Genomic DNA, 23,949 nt, shown 5'->3' on the forward strand with positions numbered 1-23,949 from the left:
CTCTCCCTCTGCAAACAGGTGATTTACCCTCTAGCATGTTGTAACTTCCTTAGTGGCAGTATCCAGATTCAGAAAAACAAGTAGCATTTTTTGTATACATTCTGTAAATAGGACAGAGGTACACTATTCACCCCCCCCCCCCCCATCTTTGATTTGTAAAACATAGACCTTTACAAATAAAATCATGAATATTACCATGGATCTACTACAAAGTGATTTTACATGCAACTTCCCACCTTCTGTGTTTGATAGGTGCAACTTCCCAGTAACAGTATCTAGGGATAATAACACTATGGTCTTCTCAGGGAAAAGGCACACTACTACTCTACCCCATCCCTCCTTCCCCCCCCCCCCCCCCTCCTCCTTGATTTGTAAATGTTTCTTAAAGTTCTTGCTGAATCTTAAAGAATCTCCCACCTTCTGTATTTGATAGGTGCAGCAAACAGGTGACAACCTTCCGACATGCTGTAACTTCCCAGTAGCAGTATCTAGGGTTATAACACATTGGTCTTCTCAGGGAGAGGGCACATCACTACTCTCCCCCCCCCCTCCCCCACCACCATCCCTCCCCTCTTCCTTGATTTGTAAATGTTTGTAAAAGTGAATCTTAAACAATCTCCCATCTTCTGTATTTGATAGGTGCAGCAAACAGGCGACAACCCTCCAACATGCTGTAACTTCCCGGTGGCTGTATCCAGGGATAGCATGTTTGTGTTCTCAGGGCAGAGTGGAGCCAAGATCACCAACGACCTCTATCAGTACGATTTCAAAGAGAGAAGGTATGGATTCAAGTTAAAATCAGCCTAAAAATTGGCATTTTGTATACATGTACTTCTTGTAAACGGGTGACCCTATCTTTGCTCAGGTGACACTTTATTTTGTTGGTACAGGGTTGGAGCTGGGGTTGCAATTGGTTCTTACTTAGCTCTTGGCTGGAAATAGGATTACACGTAGTTGTAGTGTTTGATCTACAGTTCGTATTGTAGTAGGTGTAAGACCATGACATGGAGCGATTGGCTCTGGATCATATGTCGCAGAACTTATAAAAGATACTTAGACTAGTTTTAAATGATATTTTCACTACATACAAGTATATGGGTGCAAGATAGTAAAAACAAAATCACCATTAGTATATTTCTTCTTCAAATAGAATTTGGAGATGAATTTTGCAAGTTTTCTTTATGTTTTTTCTACAACTCATTTGGAAATTCACATATTTCTTCAGTAAATATAGAGGTCAAGTCTGCGAAGTAGTTAATTTCTTTTGGATAATTTGGTAATAGTCTATTTCAACGTATGTAAAGAAAATCATATGGCACACATTCATGAACGTTCTTCATTTACTATAACACTCAATAGCATCTCTTCATCTTTCTTGTTTCAGATGGAGGAAGATATCGTCGGATCACATCTTGAAGGGAACCCCGCCCCCTCCTCAGCGTCGCTATGGTCACGTGATGGTGTCACATGACAGGCATCTCTACGTCTTTGGTGGAGCGGCGGACAACACACTGCCAAACGAGCTACACTGGTATGTAGTGCCATTGTCGTCAAATCTTTAAAGGAATCGTTTAACAATGTTAAATATGAGATGTACGGCCCTACGTGTTATCATTGTCTTTGGTAAAGTGTAATATTGAAGCCCTAAAAAATTTGCACCTCAAAATGATCACGAAGTGCCTCAAAAAAGTAAAAATCTTTGAGTGACCGGTTTTACCATACTCATTTTCCCAATAGACTGTAGTGTAATGAAAACCATTAGGAAAACAAATTTTTTAATTTCGATTTCTAATCATAAATATCTTGATAATCAGATAGGCGATCAGCTCGTAAAAGTCATTGGGTTCACTGGCAACATAAATGCTAAATAGTACAAGGTATTTGAATAACATTCATAGATAAGAAGATCTGACTAGATTTGAGCAACTGCTGTTTTCAAACATTGCCATCTCCCCCCTCCCCACCCCTTCAGACAATCCTTATATGTATGAATTGAGTTTTGCGACAGTTCTGTCTAAAATAGACCATTTTTGCAATGTAATCAAATTTAATGCATAAATCTTCCATGTTACAAATTATTTCATTCACCAGTTACAAATCAATGTATTTTAATAGTCAGAATGCGAATTGCATGTGTTAATTGTTCCTACCCAACAAGACGTAATTTTACATTTCTCGTTCTGACTATTGATATACAATATTTCGTAACAGGTGAATTTAATCATTTGTAACTAGGCACTTAACGAAGATTCATGCATTGCATCTGATTATATTACGAAAATGGCCAATTGAAATAATTGTATCATCTTCCTTTTTGTTGTAGCTATGATATTGACGATGGGACTTGGAGCATCATCAAACCTTCTCCAGATAGTCAGGTGGGTTCTCTGTTTGATGTTTGTGCATACATGAATGTTTGGATAGTACTCCTACAAATGCTATGAGTGTACTGGAAAGGGTAGCTAGCTAATTCGTTCAACACATTGAAATGGCAGAATAGGGTCCAAACCATAATAGAGGATCACTGATTGCTTAATTTCTGGTTGCTTGATTAAATTAATGAATTATGTATCAACGGAAAGCTTATCAGCCATAGATTACAATAATATCAATTCTTGTTGACTTGATGACGTCATACACGTATTCACAATGAATTTGCATTAATTAAGCACAAACTCATTGCCTCAGCTATATAGGCAAGCCGATCAAGTTATGTTGTCCCCTTAACTGCGGCAGATTTGATCTCTGTTGACCCTCGATTTAAAGGATAGTGAAAAATTAGTTTGTATTTTTCATTATGTGTAATACTGAAAAGGAAAACATTTTGTTACTCCTTTATATTTGTATTTTATGTTCATTCAGCTTCCAATTGATATACATTTTTATTTTCAATGGGTAGGGTCTTTAACTGGCTTAAAATTGCTTGATAAGCCCTACATAATATTCTTTCCGAAAAATAAAGTTGTTACATTGTATGAATGCTTGTCTTAGATGATGGTGGTGCAGTATTGCAAACTAGTACTCAATGGTATTCTAATGATTTTAATCTGTTTCACAACATTTGTTTCAACCCAGTGTCCATCAGGCAGACTATTCCATGCTGCCTCTGTGATAGGGGACGCCATGTTGATCTTCGGAGGGACAGTGGACAACAATATTCGGAGCGCCGAGATGTACCGTTTCCAGTTTGCGTCTTACCCGCAGTGCACTCTCAAAGACGATTTTGGAAAGCTCCTCATCAGCCGACAGTTCACCGATGTGGAATTCATTGTGGGAGAGGTAAGAATTTGATACAATGTCACATTAAAGTCATTTTATGTTAACATATGAGAAACTAAAAACTATTTTACATGTGAAGGCATGGCAAATAGGGATTAAAAGAGGTAAAACTGTGCTCAACGTAGGCCCCTGAAAGTACTCACATCTTATTTTAATACAGATATATAGTTATGTGAAGTGCTCAACCTTATGCCACTCTATGTGGTGTTGTAGGTTTAGAGGTCTTGTGGTCCAGTGGATAAGTCACCGGACTATAGATCACAAGGTACAGGGTTCAAATCCAAGCCGGTACTAACGTCCTTTGACGTTTGGCCTTTGGCAAGACGTTAATCTACATTTGCCACTCTCCACCCAGGTGTTAAATGGGTACCTGGTAGATGCGAATGTTAATGTATTTTGCTCAACATTGTGAGCGTCTGTAAAATAGAGCTTGGCTGGAATGCTCCTCAGGGAGTGGAGAATAAGCATACATTGTGTGCAGGCAACCCTGATCTGTACAGCGCTTAAAGACATAGTATTATTATTCCTATCTTTATTAATGTTGTTGCTGTTATTGTTATTATGTGGTGCCATCAAAGAATGATTCTTTATCTAGTTAATAGTAACACATTATTAAAAACATCTACATATTTGCATAATTTTTTTTTACTTGTTCTTTATTGTCAGAGTGCTGTTGTCATCCCTGCCCATGCGGCAATCATAGCAGCAAGATGTCAGCATCTAAGACTAAAGATAGAACAAGCGAAGGAGAGACAACTCAACGTGGACCAAACCGATGTAGAGGTACGTGTATGGCCATTCTCAGTAGTAAAACGTTGATTGCTTGTATTAAGTTACCCATTGCCTACGGGAAGCGGATGGCTCCTATACTAAAGCTTATGGAAATGAGAAAATTCATAAGTCAACATGGATGATTTGTGTGTGTGAATATTACCACCTTTTTAAGGTAATGATGGTTATAGGCAAAATATAAAAAGCGGTGATGAACTAAAAGAAGTACAGGTATGGATGACAGCAAGAATAGCTTAAAATCAACCTCACATTGAACTGTTTCTCATTGAAGAAAAAAAGTTTATTGCCATTTGGTCTACAACTAGTTCCTCTACTACCCAATGGTTGCAGACCAAACAGCAATTCACCAAGGAATTATGTACCAAAGACCTTCTGTCGATCCATAACTATGGGTTGTGATTGTGCGGTGGAGAGGAGTCATGCCCCATTTACAGATTGAAGACATTAGGCTTCGTATGAAAGCACATTTATCGATGATAGTAGACCGTTGAGATATAGAAATGTACCTTAACTTTGTAGTATTTGTTCAGAAAATGAAATCTTTAATAGCCTTCAAAACAATTATTGTAAATTTGCCGAATGGAATTTTGGTAACTCTATTTCTTCTTCATCCTCCCTTTTCTTTTCTTTTTCGCTCACTTTTAATTACCCCTTTCTCATTCTCTTTCTTCACGTTGTTCCTCTTCTCCTACATGCACCTTTTCTCCTCACTTTTCCTTTCATATTTTTTCCTTCCCTGTATTCCTCGCTGTCATTGTTGTCCTCCTCCTTCTTCTTCTCCTCTTTCTCCTCTTACTCCTCCACACACTCGACCTCTTCCTTCTCCTCCACCACCACCTCCTCCACCTCATCCTTCTCCTCATCGTCGTCGTCCTCCTCCTCCCCCTCCTCCTTCCACTCCTCCTCTTCCCCCTCCTCCTCCTCCTCTTCCCCCTCCTCCTCTTTCACCTCTTCACCTTCTCAACCCCTTCCTCCTCCTCCTTTCCCTCCTCTTCCTCCTTCTTCCCCCCTCCTCCTCCTCTTCCTCCTCCTCCTCCTCCTCTTCCTCCTCCTCCTCTCCCTCTTTCTCCTCCTCCTCTCCATCCCTCATCGTCCCTTATCATCCTTGTAGAACGAGAATGATCAAGAGAGTGATTCCACCGCCAGTGTTCCTAGCCCTAAGAAGAAGGACCCCTGTATACCGCAGGTCCAGGTCCCAGATGCTAGACCAGAAGCATTTGAGGTCCTACTGTGGTTCCTGTATACAGACAAGGTGGACAGGAAGCTCCAAGGTTTCGATGATCGTAACACAGACTTCCTTCTGCTACTCATGGATGTCTACAGGTTATCTGTGCAGGTAGATGCAAACAAATATATATGCCATTACTATTATCATGTATTTGGCGTCACCTGTGCCTGGGAGGCGAAAATGCGAAACTGAATCACTTTGACCCTTGGGTCTTTCCTCATTGTACAACTGATTGGGGATGTGCAGGTGAATCACTAAACAGGGATATCCCCCTACTCTTGTACAAATACTGCAGTGGGTTCTCAACATGCAGAGGTGGTGACTCACCTATACACCTGGTCTCCTTTAAGCGTCCTATCTGAGGGACAGAGTATTTTCACTGAAACATAGCCTGCATCTATATATATTTATCTGCATGAATATATTTGATATTAGTGAAAACAGATCATGTGAAAAGATGTATTAACAGAGGAGATGAGAGGTTGCCAAATTATCTACTGTATAAACACTATCATTGAAGCAAAAAATTAAAGCCATGTTCTGTTTTGTCTCCCATAGTTCTCTCTCCGCAAGCTGGAGTACATGTGCGTCCATTTCCTGTGGGTGTCCATTGGTCACTTCAATGTTCTTCAGGTCTTACAGTATTCAGACAGGCTGCAACTTGATTTCATCAAGGTAATCATCAAATGTCCCCTTTTTCTATTTTATTCCTATTGAAATTGTTCGTTGATTGTTTGTTTTACCTGACAGCTAAGAAAGCCTGTGTATGCTTGTAAGTTAAAGCAACCAGGGGACCGTCGGCTTTAAAGGTAAAGACCAGTTATGGTCATGCGATTGCATTGTGAAAGAAACGTTGTGGAATCGATCAGAAAAGGTTGATCATCTAGCATCTAGCATCTGCAAGGTTCTGGAATCATCAAAATGATAAGAAATTTGGCCCATTCTTCGTAAAGTCACAAGCACTATACACAGAAAGATGTATATGGGACTACCCTATATCTCTCACAGACCATGAGAGAAAAAAATTTACCAAATATATGAATTAGTAGGCGGTTTCCCGGCAAATTTTTTATCATCACGTATTAGTCAAAACATATTCTTTCACATGATTGGTAATGAGAGCTTCCATTTCATTTTTTGAAATTGGGGCGTTTCCAATACTGGTCTTTACCTTTAAGTCCTCTCCGAATAGTAATAAGGATTAATGCCTTACCAAAGGGCATAAGCGTATCGACTCTGTTTGGATCCCAGGACTTCCTGGTTACGAGACCACTGCTCTACCACTGAGCTATCGCCCCTCATGAATGTAGTAGAAGAGTTCATCATATTGTTTAACAAAGATAAACAAAAATTGATTCCTCAGAGTTTGGGTAAAAGAAAGCAGCTCCTCTTATATCTCTGCTCACTCCAACAAGTGTTACAACAGACTGACAAAAGACTGAGGGGGGGGGGGGAATACAAATTAGCCTATAATTTGTTGAATTATTGTCACTGAATAACTTGTTTATTGAATATAACAACAGAACATTAAAGCCTAGGCTACTGCCTAAAAAACAATTGTCACATTACATACACGTTGATGCTATTTTACTTGTACAGTGTGTGTATGACAACAACAAAGTTTCATTTTTTGCCACCCCATTCTTCCATCAGGAATTCTGCCTGAACATTGTCGAGAAGGAGAGTAAAGAGTTTGAGCAGTTAGCTCAGGAACTCGCAGTGGCTGATCCAGAGGAAAAAACACGTGTAAAAACACGTTAATTTTACCTTTTTTTGGAGATGGGCCCCCCCCCCCCCCTCTTTGAGCGCCAGGGAGGGGGGGTGCATTTTTTCAAATTTTTGAGGGTCAAAAAAAATAAAAAGTGCTCACTACCCCCCCCCCCCCCCCCCCTGGGAAAAAATATGTAAAAACACTTCAATTTTACCTTTTTTTGGAGATTGTTGCGATTTTTCAAATTTTTGAGGGCCAAAAAAAAGAAAAGGTGCTCACTACCCCCCTCCCCCCCCCCCCCCCCCTGAGCAAAATATTAGCCAGCACAATTTTCAAATTTCTATCTATCTATCTAAGTATCTTCTCCCGGTTCGGAGGTTGATTGCAACATCTCTCCATTTCACTCTATCTTCAAATTTCAGCCCACTTAATTTCAAAATGATTTCAAATTTGCCCCCCCCCCCCCTAAGAAATCCTGGATCCGCGCCTGGGTACTCATGGTGGAGGTATAGTTGGAAGTACTTTTAGATGTCTTGGGGGTTTTATAATGTCATGTTGATATGCAAGTACATTCATTGTATTGATGGTGTTGTATGTAACAAAACACCATTTAATATTTTCACCACTCTGCTCCTCCAACAGGAATTCTGCCTGAACTTTGTCGTGAAGGAGAGTAATTACAACGGCATTGTCATGAGCAAAGAGTTTGAACAGTTAGCTCAGCCACTCATGGTTGAAGTGGTTCGAAGAAGACAGCTGGCAGCAGGCAGGCCGTACCAACACGAGAAGATGCCAGAATTTGACAGAACATGTAAGTCCTGCTTCTATAATTCTAATTTTTTTCTCTTAATAATTGATGTGAATTGTTTGATATACAATTTTGTTTTTCGATCAGCAAAATATGTGCTGCTGTGTTTCTGTGTGGTTTCTTGCTGGTGCAATCATATTTAAAATTTCAGTTACAACTTTTATTTTTGCAAAAGGGTATTGTATGCGTACTAAATTCAATTCCGAGTTACCATATGCGCATAAGATACAACCTGGAACTAGTTTTCTATGATAAAATAAAACAGATGAATTCGAAATAATGAACTAATTATGATTGGACTCAATCTTTCAATCAGTTAATGGTCCTAATATCCTTGTTTTTTCCCCGCCATGACTACCTAACAGTACAACATGAAGTCTTTTCAGACAAGAAAGATCGGCAAGGACCACTCCGGTATCACCCTCGTGCTTGATGGCACACCCTACAGCAATCATACACATGTTCTGAAAATCAGTCAAAGGAGGAATTTAAGATTTAGCCAAGAGATCAATTAGTCAATCAATCAATCAATCAATCAATCAATACCTGTATATCAGTCAGTCAATCAATAAGTTTATTATCTGAATCTCTTTTGGTTTCTCCCAGCTATGACCACTTTACAACCCTCGTGCTTGATGACACACCCTTCAGCAATCATATACATGTTCTCAAAGTCAGTCAAAGGAGGAATTGAAGATTTAGCCAAGAGATCAATTAATTAATCAATCAAATAATATATCAGTCAGTCAATCAATAAGTTTATCATCTGAATCTCCTTATTTTCTCCCAGCTATGACCACTCTACAGCACGACATGGAGGACTTTCTGAAGAGCAAGACCGGCAAGGACTATTCCTGTATCACCCTGATGCTTGATGGCACGCCCTTCCCTGCTCACAAGCCCATCCTGGCTGCTAGGAGCTCTTACTTCGAGGCCATGTTTAGATCGTTCATGCCAGAGAATGACAGTGTCAATGTAAGTGTGTATGTTCAGTAACACGACGTGAATTCAAGGATCTAGTGGAAAGGTTTCAAAATCTTAACTTTTGTTAAATCCTTGTTCTCTATGGATGTTACATACCGGTACATGTACTGTACAAGAAATATCTATATCTATATTTTGTGTTGTTTGATGGGGTCATGGTGGGGGGGGGGGTAGAAAAGTTTAACTTGTTTTTAAAGTATAGTCCTTAGTATCCCCCTTCTCTCTCTATCTCTCTCTCTCTCTCTCTCTCTCTTGGTCACTCACTCATTCTTACTCTTTCCATCTTTATGGTCTTACAACTATATTGTTACATGTAAATGTAAATTGTATGATTTTCCTTTTGTCATTTGTCTCTTCAGTAGTTATATATTTTCTCTGTGCCTTGAAGTACTTATCCCCAATTGTAATATGATTATTTGAATATTGATTTGATTCAGTAAACAGTATATAGTATAATGCATTCTGTATTATGTATGCTCTTCATTAATCTGATTCCAATTAAGCAGAAATATCAATGCATCATTATTCTAGATCATTCGAGTATTGTGAAGCAGATACAGTAAATGTCCTATTACCGGCTTATGTGCAAGTAACTGAAAGTGCGAGACAGAAAGGATCACTGGCTGACCTCAATGCCCTGTTAGGTGTATATAAATTCAAACAGGTATCTAAATATTGTGCAGCTTGATTATTGAGTATTTTGTAGACAAATAAGAGTACCGGTAATTTGAAAATATTCTTTGTTTCAACGAAAGCCAGTTTAATGAGCTCAAGAGTGGCTCAAAAGTTGTCATGATGAGCTCTTTATTACGTCCATTTTCCTTGCAAACCTACAGGTGACGATCGGAGAGACCATTCCGTCAAGACAAGCCTTTGATTCCCTGCTCAGATACATCTACTATGGTTCTGTGGCGATGCCTGCTGAAGATTCACTGTATCCTTTGAAACAATTATTAAAAATCTACATTTTATTCCATATTGTAGATTTTGTAGAGGAAAATATCAGCAGGGAAGTGATACTGTATCCATGTCGTTCTGATTGCTAGCGGTATGGCATCAAGGATCGGTGGTTGGTATATACTGCCCAAATCAAGGCCATGAGAGATATTATAAACAGGTTCCGTCCCTCAGGCTTTAAGAAAATTTTCCTGTTCTTTCAGTCTTATCCTACAACATCTACAATGTAAAAGTGGTGATGAGACATATGCTCTGGATACTTTGGCTCTGAAATTTATTTTATCAAACATATAGGCCCAAATTCACAAAGGAGGTTTGTCGACAAACCTCCTTTGTGAATTCAGGCCATATATTTTGAGGTTGGGTATTATGTTACGTTTAGTGTTATGTAGATGCACATAGATTCATAAGGTGCCAAATCCCCTTGAAATCAATTGCTCAAGGCGCTCTTGGGAAGAAAAAAGAAAAAAATCACACACACCCATTCATGTAAAACTGAATAAGGTCCAGAGTGTCAGAAGTCGACTTTGGAACACTTGTGCAGGAACAGGCGCCATACAATAGTAGGAAGTATTGTACTGTACTGTATCTGAACATTTATTTGGTTTACCGTAATACACTTTTCACCATGTGGGAAGGAGGGCAGTCCTGAAAAGGAGTGGTTGGTTTAAAAGAGGATAGACAAGTAAAAGGGGAGGTTGAAGTATTCTTTCTTGCTTCATCCTAAGAAGGACTACTTATGCACTGTTAGAGAGAGAAGTAGAAAACTTAGGAATATAAGGTAATCTTTTGTTTAAGGGTAAAGTCAAGAGTGTCATGGTCGAGTAGTTTAAGGCTCTTGACTGGAGATGCAAAGGACGAGGGTTCAAATCCCGACACGGCACTAATATCCTTTGGCAAGATAATTACCTGCGCTTGCTTCTCTACACCCAGGTATTAAATGGGTACCCGGTAGGATGCGAAAGTTCATGTGGTTGGATGAGCAAGTGTGCACTTGTAAAATGGCAACTGGCTGGAATGCTCCCCTGGGAGTGGAAAATGTGCATACATTGTGTGCGGGTAAGCCTGAATCCGATGACCGGGGTAATAATATATCTGTAAAGCGCTTAGGCACATCGATGTATTGGGCGCTATATAAAAGCGGAATATTATAATTATTATTAAAGTCCTGAAAAGGACTAGCAAACTGGGTAATAAGTAATAAATGTTTCCTTGACCTTTGAACTCCCGCTACCAGCTACCTGTTCTGTGCGCCTGACTTCTTTGGCTTCACCAACAATCGGATCCAGGCCTTCTGCAAGGAGAACCTCGAGGTCAACATCTCCATCCAGAACGTAGTCCAGATTCTGGATGCTGCTGACCGGGTCGGAGCCAAGGACATGAAGGACCATGCCCTCAAGATCATCGTCAGGAGCTTCCCAAAGGTAGTCATTTTATGGCTGAATTTGTCTCTATTAATGTGCTCTTTCTCTCCCGCTCTCTTTCTCTCTTTCTAAACTGCAACGTTTGTTCCATAATTTACTTAAAGGCATCGTACGATATTAAATCTGAGATGCATAGTCCTACATGTACATGTTATCAGTGTCTGTGATATGGTGTCATATTGAAGCCTTAAAAAATTGCGCTGCAAAATGGTAATGAAGTGCCTTGAAAAAATAAAAATCTCTTTCCCCTAATAGACTGTATTGTTATAAAAACCGTTAGGAAAACAAATTTTGAAATTTTGATTTCCAATCATAAATATCTTGATAATCAGACAGGCGATCAGCTTGTAAAAGTCATGGGGTTCCTGACTGACCTAAAGATTTATGATTATTATTGCAGCATGAGCTAAATCCAGGATTGTTTCAGAATCTGAGACAAAGTTACCCAATCACTTTAAGCATGAAACCTTCAGGATTCTGGACCACTAACACACAAATTTTTGGAAAGTGTGTAATCTTTTTGGGGGACAATATTTTTCATATAAACAAATCAATAAATTTTTCTATCGTATTTCCATTTGATTTTCCATGCTATTCAGGTTGCTCAGAACCCCAAGATGCGTCTCCTGAGCAAGGAGCTCCTTCATGAGATCATCACATCCCTGGCCAGACGCATGTCAGAGCTCAAAGTTCACTTGGGTCAGGACCTGTCACCCCAGGATCAGGGGTCGTGGGGAGGGTCACGCTCAGAGCGGTACGCCATGGAGGGCTGGGGCTAGTGGTGATAGGCGATTCTGGTTTGGGGACGATGGTCGGAAAGTCAGGTCTGCTTCCTTATAAGCGGGAGCCAGACTGGGACCCTCAGGCATTGATTTGGTCATGACTGGGCTAGTTCAAAGGTCATTTGACTTAATGATGACCTACATGAATCGGGACTGTGTCGCATGCAGTGTTGTAGGTCATAGGTCATACTAGGGTCACCTGTAGATGTAATGCCATGCTATTGGGCTCCTGTGGTCATGACTGAGCTGACTCTGAAGGTTTTGTGTAAGGATTGCGACTCTGTGACGACCTTTCATATCCATGTCATGTCAGGTCATTTCATGTCATAGGTCAATGAAGCCTAATGCTATGCCATGGCTGATCAGACATGTTAATGAGGAGGGTAAAGAATAAAACGTAAGAGCATAGATAGACAAGGTGATAACTGAGGAGGCATTGACCTCCAACACCCTCTGTAGGTCAGAGGTCATAGGCCATTGATGGGGTTACTTTTTGAATGCTGCAACTACTGCCAATTTGGGTGTGGAAACTGGAGGGTTATGCAAAAGATTGAGAAGGAAGAGGGGACAAAGAAGAGAGTGATGAGAAATTTATATTTTGTGATATTTTGCCATGATAAAATGTTGACCAAAGGTAACGATTGATTAGGGTTGACCTTAGGTCACTTGTACTCAGTCTGGTCAATGGTCTATTGACAAGTCTCATAAAGATCTGGCAAAATGCCGACAGGACACCATGGTCAATCTGTAACGTCAGTCAAGTAATATACCATTTTCGTAAGGTAATCAATTTAATGCACAAATCATTGTTCAGTGCCATGTAAGAAATTATTTCATTCACCTGTTACAAATAATTGTACTTCAATAATCAGAATGTGAATTGCATACATTAATTGTTGCTAGGTAGGACAAACATTATGGCTTGTCCTACCTTACAACACAGAATGTATTCAATTTGCATTCTGACATATATTTGTAACAGGTGAATCAAATATTTTGTGATGAGGCACTTCAGAAAGATTTATGCATTAAATTTGATTTACTTTACGAAAATAGCCTATTGGTACTGTATAACATGATGGGAAACGAGAGAACACATGAATTACATGTAAGCCATGAAAGGGCGATACAGATATTGTGAAGAACAGTATGGAAAAGGCACTGATCAACTAATGTTTTAAATATACCCTGTCGTGGGAAAGGACATTTGTCCATTATGACATTAATAGTTTGACATGATGTGCAATGTGGTGTATGAACGCTTTTATAAATGGATGAGGGGTACTTCAAGGAATTGTGAATCATTCCCTGAAACTTACAAATAAGGCAAATTTGAATATATATTTTCTAAACCAATTCAGATGCATTTTTAAAAAAAATTAGTTTGTATAGAGGAACACTTTTAATTTTCATTTATTTATTTAATTGTCATAGTGAAAAATATATCAAGAAATGATATCATACATATATAATTAAACAATAATAATAAATAGTGACAAAGTAAAGTCAAAGTCCTTTCTCCCTTCCGACTATTTCGTTTTAATTGCAATAATTTGTCTCTTTCTTGGGCAGTTCTCGTTACGTATGATGGAGTATTGCTCACCTTTAATGGTCAAATTTGAACATGAAGCAGGATATATTCCATTTTTGTTAGATAGCGAGTTTAATCACTTTCACATATTTACCAAAACAAACCTAAATAATCAACTTCAAATTTAGAAGGAATACAATCTCAAGTACATTCACATTTATTTACAAAACAATTGCTTGTGAAGGTGAAGAATGTGGTTCCTGTGAACGTTCCATTAGGAAATATGCATTCATTTTGTTTTAGTAAGTTCCATACTTTGTTCCGATACTTTAGTGCGAACCTATTGTTGGTCGTATTGTTTTATGCCATGAAATATATTTGTAATGTTTTTTTCTTGTAATGAAACCTTAGTTTGTTATTTTACCAGTGTTCTTGCCAAAGGCCTTTATATTTATTATTTTGAGATGAGATTGTGTCTAAAATTTGTCTATGAGAAGCAAATCATTTTTAGGAATTGTATAACCATGTATTTTATTTTTAAATGAGCTACACTAATCAAGCAAAAGAATTTAGGAAACAGTTAGCAAACTGAAATAATCATTACTAACACCATGAGCGGATGCACAGAGGCTGTATTCTTATGACTGCATTGTCACTGACTGAAAAGTTCTGCTTTTACAGTTTTTGATACAATTTCATTTCTTTGGAGGCTGAATATTTAAACGATATACACATTAGAATGATTGTCACTCTTGAACTTTTGACAATCTTTTTTTTTAATTGGGCCCAAAGTTTATGGCAAGTAGACACATATGTATGCTGTTTGGTGAGCAACAATGGAATGGAATTTGATGACTACTCTATTTTGATGAAACTCATGTTTTAAAGGTTATTTGTACCACACAATGAATAGTTGGTTTTTTTTTTCAATATTGAAAATAAATCTTTCCCCTTCTTAGATTGTTATACGTTTTCAGAAGATTCATCTACATTTTACTTCCGTTACCATGTCAAAATAATGGATTTTTTAAAAGTTAAATTGAATATCTTTAGGTATTAAAGGATGGTCAATGTAATATTAAAGTTGAAATTCCATACAAGATTTGTGCCATTTTGGGAAAAAGCCTCTATTTTGTCTATGAAAAACAAGACATCTATTCCCAAATACTTTGTATTCTTATAATCATGATTCCTGAAATGCATACTAGTTCCATGCTGTAAGAATTGGCTCTTTGTACTAACTTGGATAAGATGTTATTTTTATCATATATGATATTTGTATACCTGAATGACTATGTACATGTGTTATATCAAAATTGCTTTTAACATTGTTATTTATACTAGTCTAAAGTAAAAAACTAAAACAAATAAAGATACACAATATGCACACTACAATATTCATTTATCTTGTTTTTATTTGTTATCCATTTGCTCTGTTTTACATTGAAAATAATAAAGAATACAAGTAGAGTTTTACTTGTAAGGAATTGCGGCTAATGATGCACTTGTTTGGCCAGGAGGGTTATCTCATCAAAGATCTAAGATTTTAGGACCGGTATATATGGTGACTGTTTCAAGCTAGTAACTACCAGTATTTTGATATCAAATTGGGTTCACAATTCTGTAATACAATTCAATAATTCTTGGTTATGTATGGCATATATCTTGGACTTGCCCATTAAAGAGTTGGAATTGAACTGAAGACAGAGACAGAAACAATACCATCAACCGTCGCTTGGTCAATGTTTAACCCTTTCATGATGTCAGCAAGTCCTGCCCGAGAAATTGCATACGAACATGAATAACGTGAAAGGTACTAGTAATTGTAGAGTTTAATCTTATTTAATATTTATTATCCCCATCTTATGGGGGTAAAAAGTCCATACTCAATTCTCAAGTCCATTTATGTCAAGAGACCTGTTTACTAATATATTTCAGTTTATGCATGTTTCTGCTCCTAACACCTGGATACCAACAATTCACCTTGTATGCGTAATAGCATTGCTATGGATGGAATTCACTTTGTGGATCCATCTAATTGTTGCTAGGTTGGACAAGCCTCTAACAAACTTGTTAGTTGTCAAGAGAACCATTTGTTGAAAAAGAATGCATAAAAACGGTAGACAAGTCTATTGCTCAAGACCTTAATAGTAGGTTCTGGAAGGTGCTAAACAAGATTTGACAATTTAAATTTAATTTTAAAAAGAAATTAGAATCAACACCTATTTCCTATTCTGTTAATTACAATAAATACACGAGGTTACCAATGAACACAAAAAGTTTCAGGATACAACTGAAGGAGGCATGGCCCCTGAAAAGCAGAACAGGGCCCCATTTCACAAAACTTTTCATCAGCCACAAATGACAGTTTTTGTTATAAGCTAGTGAAGTCCTTGCTTCTGATTGGTTATCAGCAGATTTGTCATTGAAAAAAGGCTTTGTGAAATGGGTCTCAGGTTGCTTAATTTTCCATTTTGTCTATGGCTTTATGTCGGTACTTTAAAAGCACATGCATGTAGTTTTACTGCTTAACAGCAGATTGATTTCTGGACTGAGCATTCTCTTAATCCAGTAGAAGAAAAAAATATGTATTGTTTGTGACGTCAATGCCTTTGCAGGTTGTCTCCTCTCTCTCTCTCTCTCTCTCTCTCTCTCTCTCTCTCTTCCTCTCTCCCAGCCAAAGCTGTTCCCTCCTCCGCATCAGTCCTCCAGTGATGGTGACATCATCTCTTTTGTTTCCCAATGTCTTCAATATCGTCTTCCTCAATCTAAGATGGACATGAAGAGAGAAGAAACAAGAGAGGAATTAAAGATAAAGTGAAATATTGGTCATGAAATTCAATTCAATTTATTGAAGTTTCCAACAAAACATTACAAATCAATTATAAACATTTACAACAACTTAGGAATACATATTGGAAACAGAGGGGTCCACTAAAAAGCAATGCATACAAGTGTGGACACCTGTACATTGTGAAAGAAACTGTTTTGAAGCAGTCGGGATACATTGATTATGTAGTACCGAAGACTTGATGTAACTGCATGCACACAAAAATGAGTATATGGGGCTACACTTTTCCTTTCCCTCTTTTTCACTGTACTCCATTTTAATTATCTCTCAATTGGAAAGTTCAATCTCTGCCATTTCTTTCAACCTACATGTACCAACCAACCATACAATCTTAAAGGCTGTATGTACTATTTTGGCTAGGAAGGATTACCACCCAGGAAGGTCACTGACAGGTGGCTATCTCATCAACTCAGCTCTCAATTAACATAAGAAAAAGGATTATGGGGGACCAATGGTCACCGATTAGGCATTGTTTTCTATATAGAGGGAGCAAGTAGCTACAAGTAGTACAGTGGGCCTTTAATATCTATATTTTGTTGTTCTTTCTTCATTCATTACCTCAGGATATTTTTCGACAAGTAAGACCATGACATCCTCCACAAAATCGCCCTGTATAACAATTTCATCTCCAGACACCGACGACCCGCAAGAAAAATGCCTTCCAAAGAGTTTAGCTGCTTCTTTTAATGAGACACCTGTGACAAAACAATATAAGAAATAGAGGTACGATTCAAACTGCAAAAAAGAGAAATGACATCATTTTTGTTGATTTACTTTCAGAATTATGGTAAATATATTGAATAAAGAAGTTGACAAATAGAAAGAAATTTTTAAAAAATCAAGTATTCATTGTCCATTTGTTTTTCATTACAAAAATTTACAGAGATCATCTCACAATAAAAAGATTTAATCATTAATCATGGACAGTTACAATAATGGTAAACTAAATTCTTAACAGCTTAAGTTGGATAAGGTAACTGAAAAACATTTTGTACGAAGAGGACTCCATAAATCTGTGAACAAATTCTACCCACTTATTCAGGGTTTAAAGCTGAAATTGAGTACTAGCCAAAAGTTTCATTTTGAAAGTGATTTTCTAGAAGCAAGAGGGAAAGATTTAATTATGTAGTGCATGAGCATTGGGACTGGTGTCTACTGAGACGTTTTGGAATCATCAAAATAAGAAATTGACTTGAATCATTCTGACAGTCACATAAACAGCACACAGTAATGGGTATATGGGACCACACACAAATGTGGATCAGATATTTGGTTCACACTATTCAGCTATATCTTGTCCTATTTCAAATATGGACGCATATGAAGAGCATTTCCTTTTCAAGGGACATTTTCCTGTGATTTTCTTCCAAACTGACTAGACAACCACGAGAAAGCACACAAATTATTTTTCACCTTTACCTAAACTCAACCTTCTCTTTAAATCTGCACTACGATTAGTATGCTTTTTATTACATTACTTGTACATACCATGTGTTTCAAGACCCTTGACTACTGTGACAAATTTCTTCTTGTTTCTTGTTACTCGGCCCACAGAGATTTTAGACTTTTCCACCTGCTTCTTTGCTTTGATTACACCTCGTCCACCTGGAATGAGAGAGAGAGAAAACTAAAATCAATCATTCTGTAGTGGCTATATCTGCTCAACCAATAACTGCTCAATCCAAAGAAATGTCACATAAAACATGAGAGATGTATGGTATTATTATATTCCTCCCCTCCTCCTCCTCCTCCTCCTCCTCCTCCCCCCCCCCTCCCTCCTCCCTCCCTCCCTCCCTCCCTCCCTCCCTCCCTCCCTCCCTCCCTCCCTCCCTCCCCCTTCCTCCTCCTTCTCCTCCTCCTCCTCCTCCTCCTTTTCTTAATTTCTCCCTTTAGAGATAAAGAGAGAGGGTGGAATAGGGGGTCTTCAAAGAAGATAAACGGTATCTTCAACTTTTTTTATATATGTGTTCATATCATTGCTTACTAAAGATATGAGAATCAAACTTAGTTTATGTGACGCTGTTACTATCTGTATCAATGTTCACTGGTATAAAACTCAACCAAATAAAACCAAGCATACAAACTAATTGATAAGCAGTGGTCTCGTAACTGGGAGATATCTGATTCAAAACCAAGTTGATGCGCTAGTATCTTGTAGTAAGGCATCAATCCTCATTACCAGGTCCCTCAGAGAGAACTTAAAGCTGTTAGTCCCCTACTTGCTTACTTCCATGAACAAGCATATTATATATTCTTTCTTAGCAGTCAATAAAAACAAACACCAGCAAACTATCCAAACAAAATTCATTAGTACTAAACCCTCATACTGAAAAGTCCTACAGGCTTACCCCAATACCTCACAGCTTGTCCATAGAGCAGAAATATTCACCTCGTTTTTGTCGTTTCTTGGGATCGTCTCCTTCCCCATCCACACCGTCTCCAATCTTCATCGCTCGCTCGAAGAAGTCTGGGAAATGCTCCTCCCACCATCTCTTGCATTTGTCGTAGTCTGCCAGGTACTCACAGTACTCAAAGGGCATGGAACAGACTGAAAAACATGAGCAAATCGTTATTCATTGTATTATTCTGCAACAGGACCACTACCCCTGTACTCTCACATACAACCATTGCCACCCCCCCCCCCACACACACACACAAACACACACACACACACACACACACACCAAAAACAAAATAAAAAATATAAGACAAAAAATCCTCGATTGGACAATGATCCCCTGATAAGTATTCCTTTAAAAAGATTACCCAATTTCCCTCGGACCACTACACTGGGGTCAAATTGAAAGATCCATGGGTGAAACAAAGCTAGTTTCAAGTCTCAAGTTTATTTATTTCATTTTATCGAAGATAACATAATTGAACATGATGAACATGGTGACAATTATAACTAAACATACAATATAGAAAACATAATGTACATGGTGAATAGTTATAACAGAGGATACAATCCTATAAGTAAATAAATCAATAAAGTGGGGGATCTACTAAAAAGCAAAGCTTGTATTCATACCTCCGCAATAGTTTACTTTCAGGGGATAGTTGGCTCTGTCCTGCTTGTCCTTCTTTTTACTCTTCTTGGGAACCTCTACTTCAGCTTCAGGTTCCTCAACTGGTATATCTTCAACTGGTTCTGCCATTTTTTAGGATTGCACTGGAATCTGAGGTAGAGAAAAATAAGAAATTAAAATTTGTTTCACCACGTGTAATGTCCTTCTGCATAGACCCTTGATTAATTCCAAAATAATCCTGGGGCCCTTTTCACAAAACTTTTCATCAGTGACAAATGACAGTCTTACAGCGTGTTTCCACGGAAAACATCGACACAGTATTATCCGTGTCATACCGTGTCAGTTTTCCTGTGGAAACACAAGCATGTCGGGTCGAGTCGACCGAGATGCGGATTATCAGATCCACCTCTGGGAGGTGGATCTTGACGTGTCGATCCCAACGAACTCCCTGTAAAATCTCTGTGGAAACACACAGCGACAAACCGTGTCTGGCGGAGCATCAGAGCACGCGAAGCCCCAATCACCACTGCAGCGTGATTGGTTGAAAAATACTCTGAAATACGCATATACAATAATATGTTTATATACGCGCTGTACGTAACAATGAAAATGTACATCACAATAGAATAGCGTGGAATCCTGTGTAGATCTGAATCCACGATCAAGGTCAAAGGTTGAATCTTGACTTCCGATTGACACGGCATTTGCATGACTTGGAACATGGAATCGGGGCGAATCGGAATGCTGCGCTCTGTGGAAACAGATTGGTTTAATACCGTGTCGCCGCGACACAGTATTTCTATCCGGAAAAGATAATCCGTGTTCCACTTTTTTCTTTGGAAACACGCCGTTTGTTATAAGCTACTGAAATACTTGCTTCTGATTGGTTATCAGCAGATTTGTCAATGATTATTGTCATTTGTAATTGAAAAAAGTCTTTGTGAAATGCCCCCCAGGACTCCAGGTGGATACATCCATCAGATAATGTATGCAATATTTTATTCTCTGATTGTGATTCCATGTAAATATCTAATTTCCGTGAATTCTTTAGGTAATATTAGATACATAATACATTCAGACTTTCAGAGAACAATTACTGAATTTACGAGTGCATACATTTACTTCTGACTATTTCTACCTCTGGCTCTGGGCTCTGGCATTTTTACTTCTGGTATGGTGGTGTGACCAAAGTTCGCGCGTGACCTAAGTTCGCTATCTCAAAAAATCAGTAATATTACGGAAATCTGATATCACCAATGGAAAGAGGAACAAAAAATTTCCCAGAAATGAAATTTTCTTTGGAACTGGGTACGAAATTGTAAAAATATTGACAAAAGATCGGCAAATTTTGCAATATTTTGCGTCCGTTCCGAAAAATGATCAACTTACCGATAAGGGTCTGAAAATCTTCAATTTGAGAGCAGATTTCCTCAAAATTGTAAGTAAACAGCGGTACTAACTGATTGTATGATATCTTGCCTTGCAAATTATGATATTACCTTATTTTTGATGGATCACACTTTTTGATAAATCAACTGTAAACCCCCGTGCGTGAAGTTAGGTCTCGTTGTTTTTATGACTTTTTTAGATGCAGCGCGCACGAACAATCGGACATCGAATTTTTAGATTGCGATATCTCTGAAATCCTTCGACGATAAAATTTTCTAGTTAAACTTTAATCTGTAATTAAAAACTTCGCCGTCCCTTTGGTTATAATTGAAATCAATAAATTTGTGTAGAATATGGGAAATTGTAGTTCGAATATCACATTTTGTAATATGTTCTAAAATGTCCGCGAACTTTGGTCACCCCTTCATACTTTACCTCCCACACTTTGTGTTTGAACAAATGGGGGAAGTTCAACCTTGTCTGCCACTAGACTACATCACAGAGACATTATCGATTCAGACAATTTGAAGATCCCAGGCATAGCTTCTAGTGATTACAACTTTCTAATGTTTCGTCCGATTTCATTTAAACTTTCACCAGTCTTTGTTGATATTTCTAATTCTAGTTTCCTACTAGTACCAGGCCAAGCCAGGTTGGATTTCCCTTTATTAAAAACACCAATCATGACAAATGAAGTTTTCCTTACTCACTACTCAGCAACAAGAGGGCAGCACATAGCAAGGAAAATAACAACAGACATTCATTTTTTAAATAGCAAATTTCCTGTTTTTAAGGCTTCTAGGCTAGTTACCAAAGCCAAAGGATGGGTGACTAGAGCTTTCCCAGCTGTTAATTTAATGATCTAGCCCTACGACTCTACGAGAATGACGACAACTCTCTTGTTCGACTGGACCGATTTTTTTTTTTTCACATTCACATTCACAATCACTTCACATCCACCGACCACACTGCAAATTAGTAAAGTTGGAAAATAAAATAACAATTTATTTACTTTCTTCAAATCAAGCTTATTTCCGCCGTGGGTGTCTAGTCGCCTTATCCGCTTCGTCAATTAAACATAGATCTCTAGCTCTCACAAGTCACAAAACTCAAGACATTCAATGCAATTCACGTGCAAATGCAAAACAAATGGGATCTCTGTACAATATATATATGCTAACCTTGAGAAAGCAAATCAAAATTGAAAAAAGGCCTTTACGTCTTTGAAGAAATAAAATGCTTTGCGTCAACCATGGGCGTCAATCCTGGGGGACGGGGGAACACGTCCCCCCACGAATTTTCAGGTGGTGAAATGCCCCCCCCCCCCACGATCTGGGGTTACAATCTGTTTACATCGGGTTACACCGATTCGTCTTCTTTCTCTAATAATTTAATGAAACATCAAAGCTTCAGCGGTTCGCGCATTAGGGGGGGGGGATTGAATTTAGACAAGGATTAAGAGTCGAGAACGGTACAATGATTCGTCTTCTTTCTCTAATAATTTAATGAAACGTCAAAGCTTCCGCGCTTCGCGCATGAGGGGGGGGGAATGAATTTAGACAAGGATTAAGAGTCGAGAACGGTACAACAAATCGTCTTCTTTCTCTAATGATTTAATGAAACGACAAAGCTTCCGCGCTTCGCGGAGTAGGGAGGGGGAAAACTGAGTTTCTCTGAATTAAGATAATATCCACGCCGTCAAACCCCCTTTTTCTCAGAATAATGTTATAAACGATGTCCGAGAGGGATATATAGATAAAGAGGGAGAAAGAGAGATAGAGAGAGAGAGAGATAGAGGGAGAAATAGAGAGTTTATAGAGAAAGACAGGGAGAGATAGAGGGAGAGATAAAGTGAGAGATAGAGATAGGGGAGATAAAGAGAGGGTGAGAGATAGAGAAAGAGATAAAGATTTAGAGAGACGGAGAGATAGATGGATAGAATACAGAGAAAGAGAGATATAGAGGGGAGACGTCCACTCCGTTCGAGTTCACCACACTTGTAACCTGTTTGGCATCATTTTTTTCCTCCAGAACGTAGTGATGAGAACGACTGAACGAGTCTGGTGTGATGGGGGCTTCATGAAACCAAAGATGAGTGCGCCATTGCGGTCCTTGTTTCAATATGCCCCTCACTTTTCCCCCTATAGATCTAAGGGTTTCTAAATTATTGAGATATGGCAATTCTGTTAAAGTAAGTTATATATTATGGAACATTTTCGCTTTTTACGAGAAAAAAAAATGCAAACATTGAACCTTTCGTTAATTATTTTGTTTTATTCAGTCTATATATTTTACTGTTTCTGATACTAAATTTATATTGGGAGGGGGTGTTAACCCTTATGCCACACCATACCCTGCAAACACCGCTTTCTATGTCCTCCAACTCCCCCCACCCCCCTAATCCTTACTGAACTTGTGTCCCCCCCCCCCCCACGGTCTAATTCGGATTGACGCCCATGGCGTCAACCCAATCCCAAATTCGTCACTGGAAATTTATTTTGCTTCATAGTGGCACTTGTCGAGTGCCCGTAATGTACGGGCACATTTGTTTTTAATTATCATGACAAATTTGAAATGTTCCGTATTTGCGCATCATGTTTGGGAAGTCGCATCACGTATGCAGGCTGCAGCTATATAGGGTGGTCTTGGTTTTAAAATCATTTACATATGTATCTTCTTACTTTTGGTAACAAAAAGTTATATTTTTAAAATAATAAAGTGGCGAAATAACCCCACATACATTTGATTTTATAAATATTGTTATGTGCCTCTATAAACCTGCTCTTTTCCACAAGCAAAATTACCAAACCAAAACAAAAGAAATGATTTCCCTGTGAACAAAATTAAACAAATAAAATCAAGCCCCACCCCACCCCCACCCCCCGCAAAAGAATAAATGCCCAAAAGATCGAGGCAACATCGCCCCTCTTCATATGTTGAGCCTATGCAATGAGTTTATCAAATCATCATGGTACAAAATGCACTTTCTTAAAAGGTAGTCTAGGTATAGCTATATGGTTTTATGTTTTCTGTCCGGCCGCTAATACTGCACTCGTCTACAAAGGATAAGTGAAATATATAGCTAGAGCCTGCATGATTGGTTTTAAAGAAGCCGGCGGTCTAAAACAAAAACAAAAACAGTCAGTCAAAAAGTGCCCCTTTGGCAGGCCTAATCACTTCCTTT

The 23,949-nt window shown here is 38.4% G+C and overlaps 2 protein-coding genes across 2 annotated transcripts; one reads left to right on the forward strand and one right to left on the reverse strand.

The window, feature by feature from the left end:
* The first annotated feature begins 618 nt into the window (after positions 1 to 618).
* Positions 619 to 12,818, forward strand: LOC579937 (leucine-zipper-like transcriptional regulator 1). Its single transcript, XM_030992229.1, has 12 exons — positions 619 to 779; positions 1,385 to 1,531; positions 2,324 to 2,378; positions 3,076 to 3,279; positions 3,946 to 4,062; positions 5,183 to 5,407; positions 5,858 to 5,974; positions 7,653 to 7,821; positions 8,609 to 8,793; positions 9,639 to 9,736; positions 10,997 to 11,183; positions 11,783 to 12,818. The coding sequence occupies exons 1-12, from the start codon at positions 706 to 708 to the stop codon at positions 11,960 to 11,962; spliced, it is 1,758 nt and encodes a 585-aa protein (XP_030848089.1). The 5' UTR covers positions 619 to 705; the 3' UTR covers positions 11,963 to 12,818.
* Positions 12,819 to 13,899: 1,081 nt separating this feature from the next.
* On the reverse strand, positions 13,900 to 21,912 carry LOC100890892 (density-regulated protein homolog). The gene is made up of 6 exons (XM_003727483.3): positions 21,778 to 21,912; positions 19,379 to 19,526; positions 18,737 to 18,895; positions 17,836 to 17,952; positions 16,906 to 17,042; positions 13,900 to 16,264 (listed from the first exon to the last, which is right to left on the reverse strand). Exons 2-6 carry the CDS (start codon positions 19,503 to 19,505, stop codon positions 16,220 to 16,222), a joined length of 585 nt encoding a protein of 194 aa, XP_003727531.1. The 5' UTR covers positions 19,506 to 19,526; positions 21,778 to 21,912; the 3' UTR covers positions 13,900 to 16,219.
* Positions 21,913 to 23,949: the final 2,037 nt, after the last annotated feature.

This window comes from Strongylocentrotus purpuratus, unplaced genomic scaffold (genome assembly GCF_000002235.5).
Source record: "Strongylocentrotus purpuratus isolate Spur 01 unplaced genomic scaffold, Spur_5.0 spur5_scaffold_2, whole genome shotgun sequence".
Taxonomy (NCBI): Eukaryota; Metazoa; Echinodermata; class Echinoidea; order Camarodonta; family Strongylocentrotidae; genus Strongylocentrotus; species Strongylocentrotus purpuratus.

Coding starts and splice junctions, on each gene's coding strand:
- LOC100890892 (XM_003727483.3), bottom strand. CDS start 19,505: ATGGCAGAACCAGTTGAAGATATACCAGTTGAGGAACCTGAAGCTGAA. Junction 18,896..19,378: donor GAAAGTAAACTATTGCGGAG/GTATGAATACAA, acceptor CATGTTTTTCAG/TCTGTTCCATGCCCTTTGAG. Junction 17,953..18,736: donor CAAGAAACGACAAAAACGAG/GTGAATATTTCT, acceptor CTCTCATTCCAG/GTGGACGAGGTGTAATCAAA.
- LOC579937 (XM_030992229.1), top strand. CDS start 706: ATGTTTGTGTTCTCAGGGCAGAGTGGAGCCAAGATCACCAACGACCTC. Junction 1,532..2,323: donor CTGCCAAACGAGCTACACTG/GTATGTAGTGCC, acceptor TTTTTGTTGTAG/CTATGATATTGACGATGGGA. Junction 11,184..11,782: donor TCGTCAGGAGCTTCCCAAAG/GTAGTCATTTTA, acceptor CATGCTATTCAG/GTTGCTCAGAACCCCAAGAT.